The sequence below is a fragment of the Nothoprocta perdicaria genome, unplaced genomic scaffold (genome assembly GCF_003342845.1).
Source record: "Nothoprocta perdicaria isolate Ctin4 unplaced genomic scaffold, notPer1 scaffold_145, whole genome shotgun sequence".
Lineage (NCBI taxonomy): Eukaryota > Metazoa > Chordata > Aves > Tinamiformes > Tinamidae > Nothoprocta > Nothoprocta perdicaria.
Window position 1 is genome coordinate 580,143 of NW_020454594.1, and position 15,715 is coordinate 595,857.

At 44.3% G+C, this 15,715-nt stretch overlaps 1 protein-coding gene across 1 annotated transcript in view; it reads right to left on the bottom strand.

Moving 5' to 3' along the window:
* The window catches only part of DGKH (diacylglycerol kinase eta), a 147,823-nt gene that overhangs the window by 126,403 nt on the left and 5,705 nt on the right, over nt 1-15,715 (bottom strand). The window contains exon 2 of the mRNA XM_026034502.1: nt 15,507-15,686. Coding sequence (XP_025890287.1) covers nt 15,507-15,674 — 168 coding nt within the window. The 5' untranslated portion in view covers nt 15,675-15,686. The remainder of the gene's footprint in view (nt 1-15,506; nt 15,687-15,715) is intronic.

The following is a 15,715-nucleotide window of genomic DNA, read 5'->3' on the forward strand; positions in this document are numbered from 1 at the left end:
CCCACACACCACACACACAAACCTCTCCCCAGGTATCTATGGTCTTGGAGGCTGAGTCCTTTGAACTCTTCAGACCAGCAATTTCCTCAACTGAGCATGTTCTCCAAAAGCCTCTCTAGGCTTAGGAAGTGTCTCCCTCTTTCCATCACTTCTGTGACTTCCCTGCTTTTCCCCCCATTCCCTCCCACTTCCCCAAAAGCTACAAACTATTCTCCCTTCTCCTTGCCAGACAGCAAAAAAATGGTAAGTTGCCTTTCAAACTGCTGCCTACCCTCACTTAATAAAAATATACAACTTTTGCACAAATAATTGTGATGGAACAACTTAAATAGTTCTACCATTTGTCATGGTCAGTTTTTCATGTTGCTTAAATCAACGGACAAGCTGGGTCATCTTGGTGGTCCAGAAACTACTCATAAAACCAAAAGAGAAGAAGGAAAGAAGATGACTTAACATGGATGCAAACAGTGTTCCCAGGCASTAAGTTTAGGACCTTCATTTTCCCAGCTCCCAAAAAATCCCTGCTTTTTGGCAGCCTATGTTTTGTAGCAGGRTGGGTATACGGGCTTCATCCTTGAATTCAGATTTTGGCTTAAGAGGCTGCTTTAAACACCATCATCTTTTCAAGAGCATTCAGCACAAAACTCCCATTTAGGCATGTAAATAAGTCACTCTGGAGTTGCTGGATGCTAAGTGCTCTTGAAAAGTTGCCCAATACCAACTACTGCTGCACCACTACTTATCTACCACTTCATGTGCCATTCACTACGTTTAAAGGCAACATTTACAGAGAGATGGTGCCCTACTGAGAAAAAAAAAAAAAACACCTTTTTATGCAAAGGCAGAAATTCATAAGTGATTTTCTCAGTGATACATTGTTTTATACAGCTCTAAACTTTGTGTTTAAAATGGTATACTTCCTGTAGGTGGCAACACTGAGAATAAAAGCAACTTCCCCAATATTCTTGTTTCTCAAATGCTCATGCAACTTGCACTAAATTCCAGCAGGTGATCACGAAACAGAGACTCATTCTTCTCCCAGTGCCCACAGATGCACGTATTTTAGTTTTGCTCTTTTGATACTTCTTGGATATTTAAGCACTTGGGAGAGGCCATTACTTAATGGCCGAAGGGAATCCAGCGTGATGAAGCTCGTACAGCCCYTTCTGCCACACGTTTCACGAGGAAGGTAAGAATTCATATTTTTCTAAGAATTGGAGAGGCATGGACATTCCCAGCTGTTGTCATGGATACAGCTGCAGAGAAAAATGTCATTGTAGCCCTGCAGATAAATGCATTTGCCAACTGCTTTGAATACGCGGTGGTAAAACCACCACAGATGTTAAACATTCTCACGTGGAGATCSGCTTCCTCTCAAAATGTGTGTTAAATACCCAGAGCAACAACAAAAAAGTTATTTTTAAATGTAAAGGTTAGGGCATGAAGGAAGAAAAGGCTAGGCAGTTAAAAAAAACATTGGCACCTTCATAGTTCATGATGTCATGGAGGAAAAAATATTATGGAACAATAGTGTGAGTAAAGGATCAAGTGTCAGCCCAGCTTTGCGTTATCTGGATTTTGTCAGCATGTGTTGTAACAGTATTGTTAGCTACAATAACTGTGCTTCTTAGGTCAGTGGAAGATGAAAAACAAACAAAAACAAACTCAAAAGCAACAAACACGTCAGAAATTTACACTGGGGAGGCTGTGATCCCGATCGGACCGTCTCCTAGCGCTGACACTTTTATTGGGACTAGGGACTTTGAATCGCTGGTCACTTCGGTCCTGCTTACAGGGATGAGAGAGATCACGGAAAATGAGGAGGCTGAAAACACCAGCCCGTTGTGCTTTGTCCAGTTGTGCTTTGTCCCGTTAATYCGTACCCACTTATCCAGGCCCTCGGGTATTTACTTAGCAAGATACTCYCCAAAGTTTTGCTGCAGACGGGTTACTGCTGCAGTGCCGGCAACACCGCCGTTCAGGTACGTGGGGCAGGTTGGGAGGTCTCAAACATCCTGGCAGTTGAACAGTGAGCCACATAAAGCCAAAAACCCATCCCAAGAACCTCACCCACCGCTGCACGCGGAGCCGAGAAACAAGGAAACGGGATTAACGGAGGGCCCTGCTGTAAATCTCTCCCCTCCTGCGTGTTTTGGGACAGGCCCGCACAATACAGCGCCGTGTTTTGCAGAGATACGCGAGCTACTGCCTGCCGGGGAACTGGAAGCGAGATAAGGGGTTTCGGGTGAGGCAACGCGGCGCCCACGAGCTCCGTGGGGAGCCGCGGCGGAGGCCGGAGCGCCGAGGCCGGAGCGCCGAGGCCGGAGCGCCAGGGCCGGCGAGGGCAGCGCCGCGTCAGCCCGCGCACACGCGGCCACCTCGGGGCAAGACGGGAAATGACGCTGATAACACCCTGCGCTAAGGAGCATAACGCTGTAACAAAAGCAGTATTGGGATACACGCTGTTGAAGCGCAGAGACCGCACAATTACAACCCGAAACGCGGCTGTTTGGCCAGGCTGAACTCCGGCGTGGGGCAGGCGAACGGGGGACCCTGCGCGAGCGCGGGCTCCTGCGCGGCCGCTCTCCCCATCGGTAACGGCCTTGATCCTCGCCTAAAGCGGCGCTGTTCGCCAGGGCTCGGCCCTGTCTGGAGGGATCTCTGCGGCCTAACACGCTGCCCCGGYGCCCACCGAAACACGGTGCCTTGGAGCCTCCCCCAGTTCTCTTATAAAACAGAAGCCACAAGAAGAGAAAGTTGTTTTAGGAGGGCAGTTCACTCAGGGCGGCCGCTCTCCTTTCTCACCACTGCGATCTGTGGACATTTGACATCAYAGCTGAGCGGTATGTGGTTCAATTACAGACAAAATTAAAAGATATGTTAAACAAGTCCAATAAATTCCCTAGCCTCTCTGGATTATCTTAGAAGTTGTAGCTTTCTCCTCAGAACCAAAATGTTTTCTAAAGAATCCCCACTTTCATCTGCAGCAAAGGAAAATAATCTAGCTTTTCTAGCTTGGCAGATATGGTTTAATAAATAAGCTTTTGTTGTAAGCATGGTCACCAGCTACACAAACAACCATAGCATAAGAATATGCATTTCAGAACACAAATGCTTTGCAGAATGAAAATTTTGTGATAGCTACAGAAAGCTTTCAGCACCTGCATTATCATCCAGGCCCTTTGATCCCACTAGCCCACAACACCTTCCGCACTCATCTAGTGGAAAAATAGGGAATAAACTGCTTTTAAATTAAAATAAATGCTTATCATCCTCAGAGAACACACAAGCCTTATAACACCACTGAGACCAAATATTTCAGCAGCATTTCTAAGGGAGGCAATCACATTTGACTATTTGGGCTCCGATAGCAGCAGTTAAAATATACTTTTAACTGAAGCAACATCACAAATTCGTGGAAAGGAACCCACCCAAGGAGAAGAAAGGAAAACAAAAATTGGAGTACCTCAGGAGCTACAGATTATAAAAAATAATGAAGGATTTATAGGGTGAATAGTGGCCTCCGGACAGCACACTTCTAGGAGAAATGCTGTTACAGAGCCATCACAGCAGGCAAAATCCAACACCTCGCTGCAGATATAGCACCACAGGTCACTTCCTGACCAGTCTGCCCCATGGAAATTTCAGGCACGGAGAAGCAGCAGCAAGGATGCTGCACAGGCACCCACATCTTGATTATTTTTGTGCTAAACCTTCTCATTTTAAACCTCCTCCACTTGCTTATTGGGAACAAAGAGGGCTAGGTGTGCACAGCACTAAAACATACAGAACCTCAAATCCTGCCCCAGCGRTAGTCCTTATTTTATGCTACTGCTTCAACCACTTCTGGTCCTCTCCACAGAACAGGAGCTTATACGGCAGCRGATCAAGCACCACATCCCTCCTTGCATTGGCAAGACATAGACAACACATTGCCACTCCACTGAACTTTCATTACAGCGTCTGTTGGCCAGGATGGCGCATGAAATCACCCTAAAAGGTGAAAAAAAAACCCTATTCACTGGAAACAAAACAAAAAAACACATACAGATGTCAAAGAGAGTCGGGTTAAGCACCTACTGTCATGTGTGGTCCCAGGACTCCAAGACACTTGCACCAAAAGCTGTTCCCTAGTTATTTTGCTGTTTGCAAACAACCCTCTATCTCTGCTCCAGCCKCGGAAGGAACCAGTCTCACATGTTACACCATAATACATTTAAAATGCACCAGCAAAAGGGACCTGCTGCCCTTCCTATTCCTTCTGTGTCTTCCCCAGAAGCTTTTATGAACGCTAAAAGCTGGTCCATCCCCATTGTTCAAATCCCAGGATGTTGACATTTCCAACTGCACTTTTCTCTGTGCGACTTGGGGAAATAACAAAGAAGATAAAACCTCCCACCAGAGCTCAGGCAGCTGCGTGCCTATGTGCAATAAACCCGGCCCAGGTTGCCAAGACAGACTCATCAACACTCTCAAATGGCCTTTCACTATATATTCATTCCAAGCAAAGAAAAAAAATCCACAACTACATTCCTGTTTCAGTTTAGAAATAGTTTATATAGCCAATTTATAAAAGGAGATGGCTGTAATAGACATGCTATGAAGTTCTCAAATGGAATAATATAAACAGAGCTTCTATAAGAGGCACAGCTCCCAACTTCGTCCGGGAGCTGTCTGAACTTCACGCTAGGCTTCATGTTCATGTTTAAAATTTTCCCAAATTTTAAACCTAAAAAAAACACCTGTATAGCCAAGCTACACACAATACACTACATAAAAAGATGAATCAAAAATTAAGAAATTCTCAGATAGCATGCAAAGAAGTTTTCATTGTAAGCTCCATTCCCTAGGGTAAAAATTAAGTGCAAATTCAGTCAGACTCAAAAGAAAAAGCCAGCCTATTACACCACTTAGCAAGACACCACTAGCGATTTTCAACCTTTCTACCTAAAAATAATGTCATTTTGCAATTAAAAGAAATGCCACYGCTACATGTAACATGTTAGAACATTTTCCTTATTTATACCTACCGGAGGAATAATTTATAATAATTTTGTACATTGTGTAGGCATCTAGAGAACAAAAATTCTATTACAAGTGTTTTTAATGGAGCAGTACTACAAACCTCCACATAATCTTAGAACTTACTCACTGATTAAATAAAATCAAGCAAAACTCAACAAGTTTATGCGCTGAGTTCCCCAAGTAATGGGGGTAAAATTAAGTCTTTCATCTTAACTGCATAGTTTGAAATGTTTTATAATCACTTCTATGACAAGGGATGCATTTCGGAGATATATATATATATATATAGGGTATATATATATATAGGATAAAAACATAACAAGAATATTCACAATGTGATATTGGCCAAGAAGCCTAATTTTTATCAGTTCCTTGTACCAAACATTTGGTCACTGTGTTTGGATGGGACTTGCTCAGCACCATCCTCCAGACCTTCAGCACTTGTGAGAAGGGCAGAATTCCCCTCATCAACCAGACCCAGGGATTTAGGAGCATCTCTGATCACTGTGCAGCCCCGTGCAGCCCCCCTCAACAGTAGCTCTCTGCATCCTCCTCAAAAATCCAGGTCCAAAGTGCAGAATGACACCAAAACCAAAAGAAAACAAGAAAATAAGTTTAAGTTCTTGCAATTTTCTTTTGGAATAGGGGAGCTTAGTTCCCTGAAGTGTCTCAAAATTCCAACTTCCACATTTCAGCTGCAGCATCATACAGTCTTATGGTAAACCAGCCAGGGTTACAGCTGTGTAAAAGGGAAAGAGAGAGAAAAGTTTGTTGGAAATAGATGACAAATCACATCCAGTAAAGCAGAAGCCATTCACAAAGCCAAGGCACTGAAAAACCTAATGCTGCTTTTCAAAAATCTTCCCTGCTTTGAGCGTGTGGGTGGGATCCCATGACCTCCAGTGGTCCCTTCCAACCCAAATTACAATTATGGTTCTGTAACAATTCCCATTTTCTTTTCCCTCCAGAAAGGCCCTCTCTATTCCCTCCTACACCTCCACACAGCAATTTAAACTGCAGAGTTGCTATAAATAACCCCAGTGTACATCTCAAAGAAAAGGTATAATCATCCCTGGCATAAAATTCAGCAGAAGCTTATTTGCTTCCTTGCCTGGCTGTGATTTTTTCTATTTTTTTTTAAATCACATAAAAAAAGTAAGATTTCCCAGTCACTTCCAAGTCCTCTCTGTGGACCTGCCTGCTGGGCACAGGTCTATSACAGGCTCAAAGGGTGACCTGCAACAGGAGTCCTTTGCTAAACTGCTGCAAACAGGTCCCCTGACAAGGGATGGGGAAGGAGGACAACCTGTGACACTGCTCCCACCTCCTCCATCCCACTTCATCTACCAAGTGATAAACAGACATTAGAGAAAAAAAAAAGTAAATAGATATTGATATGCAGACATACACACATGCACAGAATTTTCCTGATCTTAGCTCTAGCATAAAGTGAGAGCTGAGCTATAATCAGGACTACAAGGGAAAATGCAAAAGCTGAAGACAAGCAATGTATATTCTTTCACCATCCAAAGCTAATCACTACAATCACATTTACTTGGTAGGACCGAGGTAACATGATACAAGCACTGGTGGCCTTTTAAGCATATATACCTTGACATTTCCAGCACGTTTAACGCTTACTTTTGGCAAAAGCTGATCAAGAGTCCTGTATTTATTAGTATCTTCTTGTTTGAAATGCTGAAGAAGCAGCAGAACACAAGGCACAAAGCACTTTGCAAGCAGTACTGAACATAGACACACAACTCCTGACCTTAGAAGATTTTTTAATGTATTTTTAATGTATTATACAAAACAAGCAAGTGGGCCAAGGGAAAAAGTTTGTAATCTAGCAGAGAAGATACAAACACARACCCTGACTTGTTTAACTGGCTTTGAATTTCTGCAGCTTCCACTGCTGGTGGATCAGACGGGAGACGGGAGACCAGCGGCCTAAGTGGTAGCGCGTGGGAGGTACAAATTTGATCTTCCCTGTACATAGTTTTGAGGCACATTCTCCATTAATAACATAATGAACTAGGAAAAAAAAAAAAAACAGGGGAAAAAAAATCCTGACTTTGCCTCACAGAGGTTGAGACAGAAGCGGGCAAGAAGCAGCATGCAAATACACACATTATCCCTGCATTCATGTATAACAAAAAAGAGCAGGCAGCCACCAACAGAGCTATGTGAAGAAGCTCCCTTACATTCAAAAGCATTATAAGGCTCTCCTATATTACACACCAAGTTTGCTTAGACAACTTCATTCACTCAGAGGAAAGAAAATCAAGTTTAACAACATGAGAGAGAACTTTAGGTCTCATGGCTCTGAAGGTTATCCCTGTTTATTTTGCCTTTAATGAGAAGCTGTGTAAACGATAAAAAATATTTTTTATTTCCTTAAAAGCTCTGGTTTAATCAGAAATGTTTGCTCTTCACCTGCAGCCCAAGTCAGTCACTCACAGCAGCCCTCCACTGCCCAGAGCTGCTCTCCGCACTCCATTTGCTCCCAGCATTTTTTTCCCTGGCAGGGGCCACGTATTATAAATACACCAAGTTAATACACAACAGAAAGAATTACTGTATACACCAATAACACCACCATATTCTCTCACTGACAGGATCCTGACTCACCGCAGCCCCTTCCTTTACCCTTTCTGYTCCGTCTTCTCCACATTTATTTAAAGCACAGAGCTTGAGGCCGAGGCCCGTGCAGTGCCTGCCAATGAAGTAACTCAAGGAGGCTCACGTGAAACAGGAGAAAAACCCCCAATTCACAGCAGATGAAAATCGGGAAGAAAAGAAGTGTTGGTGTTGGGCAGCTCCTTTCTTGCGCAGGTTATTGGAGGAACCTCGCRGAGCTGCTGGCTGAAGGGAGAGGAGAGGATTGACCCAAGGAAGGTTGGCACTTCCAGCCAGCCCTGGTGACACCGTCCTCCGTGCTTCTCCCAAGCCTCGCAGCACCTGTGAGGACAACCGGTTGCCAACAGGCGAACTCCCCTGGTTACCCTAAGGCACCACCTGACGGGACCTCACGGCAGCCCCTGGGCCCACCCCAACCCTCAGCAGGTCCCAASAGCACCAGGCCACCCGGAGCTGCCCAACGCCACCACGGCACCTTGCTCCAGCCAGCGCGCCTAGAAATTCCCGGGAATTTCACAGCACATCCTCCCCMTGGGCTGCCCGCAGAGGGGCTGCTGTTGCTCCCTCCTCAGCAAATACACTGGGAAACTGGCAGCAAAAGGCTACTTAGGCTCAAAAAAAAAAAATCTATTAAGGTTGCTAAGTGACAATAATGCAGCTCCCTCTCACACCATTTACAGAACCCAAACACTGAAAGGCAAGGAAATGAATGGCTCGTGCGGCCATAAATCACACGCCACCCATATAACACACAAATAAATTCTCATCGAGCATAAAGCCGTGGCGATTTCATCACCGGCCTGTTAACTCTCCCACGAGAATAGCTTGGGGTTTTGTTATCGCGCTTTCCGCACCAGAACGGTTTTGTGCTGAAAGACTCTTCAACAGGAACATCAGACAAATTAAAAAAAAAAAAAAAGAAATTATCTGGAAAAAAATTGTTTGCTGTTTGTTTGTAATTGTGCAGCGTAATATGAAAATCCATAGTTGATTTACAAAACTTTTTCCATCTAAGTTCTAACTTTGTATCTGAAATTCTTGTGGCCTACATCCAGCAAGCACTTAAGCCCCGGCTTAATTTTAAGCAGTAATCAATCATRTAAAAGCGTTCAGCACGTCTGAAGTGTTTAAGTACATACTGAAACATTTTACTAGAATAAATCTTCCATTTCATTTTAAAGAGCATCTAATAGTGTTCTTATTTTTAGCATATCAATTAAATACCCTCTTTGGGTCCACGTTAAGCTTGCTCATTGTGATAAATGCAGGGTTTATAATACGAAAGAAGGAGGTCCCTTTTTTATGATGTGGAGGAGGACGGGGATGCCCCCGAGCTAGGCTTTCTCTGCCACTGCAAATTGCAGGTTGTGCCTTGAACTCCGCGTCCAGCTGAGTTTTATGGTAACCACACTGTTATTTAGCAGTCTGACCTCAGGTTTGCAGAGGAAGATCCTGGAGGATGTGACTTTCGGAGTCACGAGGCGAAAGGATAAAACAATAATGGAAGGAGAAGGCAAATACAAAGGTGAAAGGAAGAGCTATTTCTCTTCCTAAGAGACAAGGTCCAGGTATCGAATTATTATTCTGAAAAACTGATCAGCACCAAGTATGTTATCAATAATTCACCTATCTTAAAAAAAAAAAAAAAAGCAATAAAAACATTATGGGGAGAAAACCAAAACACTGTTCTTGTTCCTCTGCAACTTCAGCTTCAGAGTTACATCCACAAAACACCACACACCTCGCATTTTAACCGTATTAGAGGGAAAACTACCCACAACATCAAAATTAACTGTGTTCTTCCATATCCAAAACTCCAGGTGATACTCTGACTTTCAATCAATCAACACCSAAACACCAAGCTGCACGTTACCTTCTCACCGAGCTTAGATTTTCAAGTCTCCAAACAACATATGTCATCCTATAGAGCCCTTACCAGAAGCTTAGCTGCTCAGAGTTCAAAGAGAATGGGAGTAATGGTATGAAATAAAACTTTGTGGGGTTGTTTTTGACAGTTTCAGAGCAAGAACACAGGTTTAAATTGTTTATCATCTTCAGCTAGTCAAGAGGATTCAATACTTCCCTTCAGATAAAGGCCAGCCTATTTGTTGGATCACCACTTGAACTAGAAAATCACTTGAATTCACTGTGTTCTCTCACATCCATCCAAGTTAACCTCAACAGCCCAGACAGTCCATAAAGTCATACAGTAGCGTTGGATTCTGCTGGAGCTGCTGGAAGCRATTCCAAATGTCCACAAATTATCTATGCAGCCCTCCATAGTTAAAGGTCCAGATATTAAATAGYCCTTCCTTGAGCTCTGCCATGGCCGTTGGGTGTCCTCAGGACTGGGCACGTGACATTCACAAGATCAGACACGCCAGAAAAGGGATTCCTGGTTGTCATTTAATCTTGAATTTGTCCCCTCCTCTGCTTCTTAAAACAAGAAATTCTCCCAAAATTACACAACCAGCTCAATGTATTTAAGTCAATCTTTTTGCCAGGAAAGCATTCCCCAGCTCCTTGGAACAAAACACAAAATAAACAAAAATTTCTTATACTAAAGATGAGAGTACAATTATCTTGTCTTTCTTCATATTCAGGACTCACCAGCTGGCAGGGGAAAAAAAAGCAAAGCTCATGTTATTTTTCCGAGCAAGTAGCATTACATCTTTAAAGACTCTAGAAAGAAGAAAAAAATAAAAGACCAAAAGCAACTATTATCTCAAAAGGCCCATTTGCAAATGTCTACTGAAAACACTGTAAGCTCCTCCTTTCTGTTAATTACTTAGCAATTTCGGCTTTGCCAGTACATGCATCACTAAAATGCCTTAGCAGATTTTATTTCAGCTTTACACAAACATATGTCAGAATTTGGAGTGGTAATCACCGCCGTGCCTTAAACAGTGTAACTCTTTCCGTTCCAACCCTGCTGTCTTCTGCATCCCATGTTCAGTCATTCCCGACTTTCCAAACCAGCCATGTCCTCAGCTGGAGTTTTCCATTAACGCATCCTTGTTTTGAAAGCTTATGCAGAGTTACATCAAGTATGAAAAGCAAGCAGCACATCCTGATATTTTATGCTAAAACATTCCTGCCTCTTACAGACATACTTGAGAACTGAATAATACATATAGATAGGAAACTTTACATATATTATTCTGCGTGTAAGTATGTTTTTCTGCACATATTGGTAGCACACACTGGTGGTCTGAGCCTGAGTATTTTACTTCAATAAATAGGTATAAGAGGAGGGGAGGGAGTCAAATTTGCCTGAGATCTTGGAACAAGTTCTCAAACATTTCAGTAATTTTCTTCACTGGGGATGGGTCTGTGGCATACCCATTATACAACTGAGTTAACTGTAGACTGAAAATTAGGTAGAGGAAAGGAGTGAAGATTAAATATTGAAGGCAAATATCCTGCAAATCTGCAAATCCTGCAAATATTCTTAAATCTTTTATGTCAGATGCCAAGTTTAGTCACCTTAGTTCTGCCTCACTCTGAGTTACCAGGGTGATAAAGTTTAGAGATGCTGTATATGCCATTTAAGTTGCAAAATTTAAATTGCAAATTACAATGCATTTTGAGGTCATGCAGATGCACACAATCCTAACACACATCCACGATCCACATTAGAGTTAAAATTTGCTACCACAACATTCCCTTGAGACTTCCTGGTACATAAAAATCATCTTTYATTTCATCCGAAAGGCATCAACTACTAGTTAGCCAAGCAAATCAGAAATTACCAAACTATAAGRGCTGGGAAAAGCAGATTACATTGCACAGACTAACGTTCATCAAGTCTRATACTATCACCAGCAACAGCACCTTAATATTTAGGTGAATTAACAAACTCGAGTAATCAGAGAAAAATGTATACCAGAAACAAACAGGAAGTGACTACTGGGACTTGGCCCTGTGAAATGTCACCATATGGAAGAGCTTAGGAAGTTTTTGAAGGCTCAGTTTCCTAAATGGCTGGTGTTGTCCACTAAGGCCAATAAAAACACAGTGGGAATTTAATTAACTTACTTTTATTACTCTATAATGATTTAGGATATCTAAAAAATATATTAAGACCTTAGATAAGATAATTCTAGTGACAACTCTTGCCGTTTAGCTAAACAACACTGTAGCATCTCCACTAATTATAACACACCCGGGTCTCAGAAAATCTCCCACGTTGCAGCAATTTCATTATTAGCAAAAGCCACTTGAGGTGAAGCAAAGGGAAAAAAAAAAAAGACATTCTCCTTGATATGTTTCAAGCTTATTTATCTCACTAAATACTCCCTGTTTTCTTGCATTTCCTGACTTGTACCTTCTGCCACAGCGTGTCTGCTTCGTGCAAAAATAGCCACAGGCCAGATCCCCCCTCGCAGATTTGAGAGCAACACACACATCCAGCAGAGCCTGCCCATTAACCGCGCACGCACCCATTAATGTAGCAGGCCAGGTCAGCGATGCAGCTGCTACTCATACCCAATTCTTAGCAAAGAGTACTCAAGATAAGAGCAGGAGCTGTAACTACGCTCATCTAAGCACTCTTCAAAGTATCCAGGAACCATTTCATTTATTACTGCCGTGCTTGCCCCCAAAACGAACAGAAAATACATAAATAAAGTGTCAGTTCTAATTTGAGGCTTCCCTTCTAGACAGGTTCCAGTCCTGGAGAGCTGGACAAGGGCATCTTTAAGGAAGACACTTTGCACTACAGTGATGAAAGAAACTGGGACCTGGCTGATGTCAGTCGCGGTCTGGGCACGGCWGCCCCAAGGAGCTGAGCGAAGCCCATGACCTGTTTCATTCAGGAAGGCACCGGCGCTGCCTGCCTTAGCCAGCACACTGAAAAAGCAAAGAAGCCAAATTTAATGCAGATGCAAGCAGTATTTTTCAYAATTTAAATCCCTCGTATAACACTGTTTGTACATCTTCACACGTACTGCTACCAAACTGCCTATGGTTTGCCAAAGTCCTCAAGAAGATACGATGGATATTCCAAGACGCTTTTTTATGTACTAAATAGTCGGGTCTCACCAGGGGGTGAGTGGGCGGCACGAAGTCAAGAATTGTTTCAACACGCCAGGGTTTCAGCTCCAAACTGCTCAAGCTTCAGGGGGCTCCTGGCACCTGTTCATTCTGTTGCCTTTCCTCCAGGGAACACATATGTGCTCCACAAACGCACCGGCTTCCAGGATAAGATTTAAAGATGCTGGCTTTAATCTCATGGAAGTGCTAATTAATTTTAGTCCTGGCTCCCTGAAAGAGGACTGCTGCCACGGTGTAACTCCATAAACAAGCATGGTGCTYGAATGAACAGCTCCTAGACACAAGCAGGGTTCTCCCAAGGAGTATTTTAGTCCTTCGCATTGCAACTCATTCTCTGCTCTTCAGTTTCGTAGACAGTAAAATATGTCAGTCTCCAAGTTTTCAGTATTAGGGAAAGTAGTAAGGGCCATATGTTGTCACTGGCATGCCCTCAGAGCACTCTAAAAATATGAGTAATAACTAGATGTAAACTAAAARTAACACCCTTATCATCCATCTATTTTTACAGCAATTTACTGTAAAACTAGTTGCACTGTAATCAGCAAAGCTGCATGTGGAAGTTGTTACTATTCAGGAGGCACAAGCAGTGTTAAAACTGACCATAAAATTCAGTAAAGGGAAGTTGGTTATTAGCGTATCATAAACAAGCAATGCTCTTTTGTGCAATTATATCTTCCAACACATTCTTCTCTCTTTTCATTTTCCTCTTCTGTTTTTCTCCATCCCTTCAGCCAAATAAYGAAAGCACAGTTTGAAATAAGCTATTTGAAAGACAGCAAGGCTTCAGAACTCACTAGGAGTGCAACAAGTGTCAGGAATSAACAAAACTACATTTCTGCAGGAAAAAGCATTTGTCCTTATACGTCCATTTGCTAAATCTTCTTATAAACACATAAAAAAAAAAAAAAAAGCACCACTACTGAATGATTCTGTCTGCAAAGAATCACCATATGGTGGCTCTCACAAACGATCAACTGTACCAAAACATCTAAAAATAACCTCTTCCTTAAGTAAAGTAAAAACAATTACCCGCGGATACTTTGGGGTCTCACTCTGAGCTACGGAACCGATACCACGTTGCCGAAACGTTTCGCCTAAGCACAGAAGCAACCTCTGGAGAAAAGCAGCGCAGCRCTGAACAGCCCGCAAACCCCAACAATAAACGCAACAGACACGCTTGGGTTTCTTTCCAAAGCCTATTCYTAGCCGTAAGACAAACCGCCTTCCGTTTAATTAAAACCTCAGCCTCCGAACACAGAGTGAGCAGAGCTTAACCAGCCTCATTGGAAGGGAAGGGATGGGAAGGGACCGGCCGGGTCGGAGCGYGGCTCCGCGGTGCTCCCTGCGCTGCTGGTTTCATGTAACCACCGAGCACGGACAGCCCCGAGCACGCAGCACCCTGMAACTGCAGGGGAGTCGTCTGTCTAAATATAGCGGCCTCTAAATAATGCATCCTGACTTATAAAATAAAGTGCTGCTGAATTATTGAACATAGGTCTCATCTGCAACAGAGATATATCACTTTTTAATTAAATGGGGAGTTATTTCTATTCTGAGCTACATGTTATAGTAAACGGTAAGCAGCAAAGCGATGCTGCACGGACACGTACTAAACAAYGCTGTCAGCAGTCAGATTTTCCTATATAAATCTGATTCACAAAAATAGAACCAAAGACACAAGCTAAGATAAACAAAAGTATCGCTTTTAGCATTCTTAGAGACGCACAAGATCCCAATTTCACACGCACTTACAGGCTTTACGTGCATAATATCCCAAAATATAACAGACAATAAAAAATCACTGGGATCTCATGCTCCCGAAGTGTTTCAATACCACACATAACGCCTGTATTCTCTCTACACGGAGATGAAACTTTGAGAGAGCAAATCCTTGGATGCATTTTAGTAGATTTAAGAAGTGCCTTGCTCTGGCACTTGTAAAGCTCTCCACGCAGAACTGGTGCTAAAGCAGAAAGTTTGTATGTGACTGTTTTCTGCATCATGCAATATCCGTATATTATTTGTGTACCTTATGTCGCATGTTTCATATATTTSTATATTATTAGCGACCCCTCCACCAAGCCGAGCACGTGCAAATGCAACATCACCCCATTTTATTGCAAAAGGGGTGCAATAATATTTTCAAAAGCCTTTCCACCCCACACATAAAACGGGGCAAAGCTACCGCAAAAGCAGCGGTGCTGTCGGGTTGCAGACGGCGGCACCTCGGGACCACCTGAGCGGGACCCAAAGCCGAGGGGGCATCGGGGGTCACTGCCAGCCCCACGGATGCCCGCAGAGCATCCGGGCAGCGACGCCGGTGCAGACGGGGGCGGCAGCCTGGGAAAAGTTTGGGGATGCAGAGGGCAGGCCAGCAGGGATCGTTTCAGGAGCGCTCTTGATAAAGTCAGTGTTGGAGAGGGAGGAGGAAATAAATGGGGTGYAAAAGATACCACCCATTAAAAAAACGAAGAAAGGGGGAAAAATAAGGAAAAACAAAAGTTAAGCGGCTCCGCTGGGATGACTTTGGGCGGCCAAAAAACGCGCGTTCCCATGAAATCCCGRTGGAACCCGGACAGCTGCCGCACGCGCGGCGGGGCGGCCCGGAGGGCAGGGGCGGCCGGGGCGGCCGCGGGGGAGCCGGGGCGGCCGCGGGGCTCCCGCCGCCCCGGGGCTCCCTGCCCGCCGGGCCCCACGTGCGGAGCAGCCGCCGCCGCCGCCGGGGAAGGAAGCGGCGCGGGCGGGCGCGCGGGATGCGGCGGCAGGCGGCGCCCGGCGCCTCTTACCTTGCTGCGGATCTGCCCCGACGTGGACACTTTGCGGATCAGTTTCTGCGGCCCCTCGTGCTCCCCGTCGCTGTCCGACGACTCGTCCGCGGCCGCCGTCGGCTGCTGCGGCGGCGGCGGCGGCTGCTGGATGGTGGCGCCGCTCATGCCCGCCTCGGCCCCGGCCATCTTCGCGGAGTCCTGCCGAGAGAGCGCCCCCGAGCGCGGCT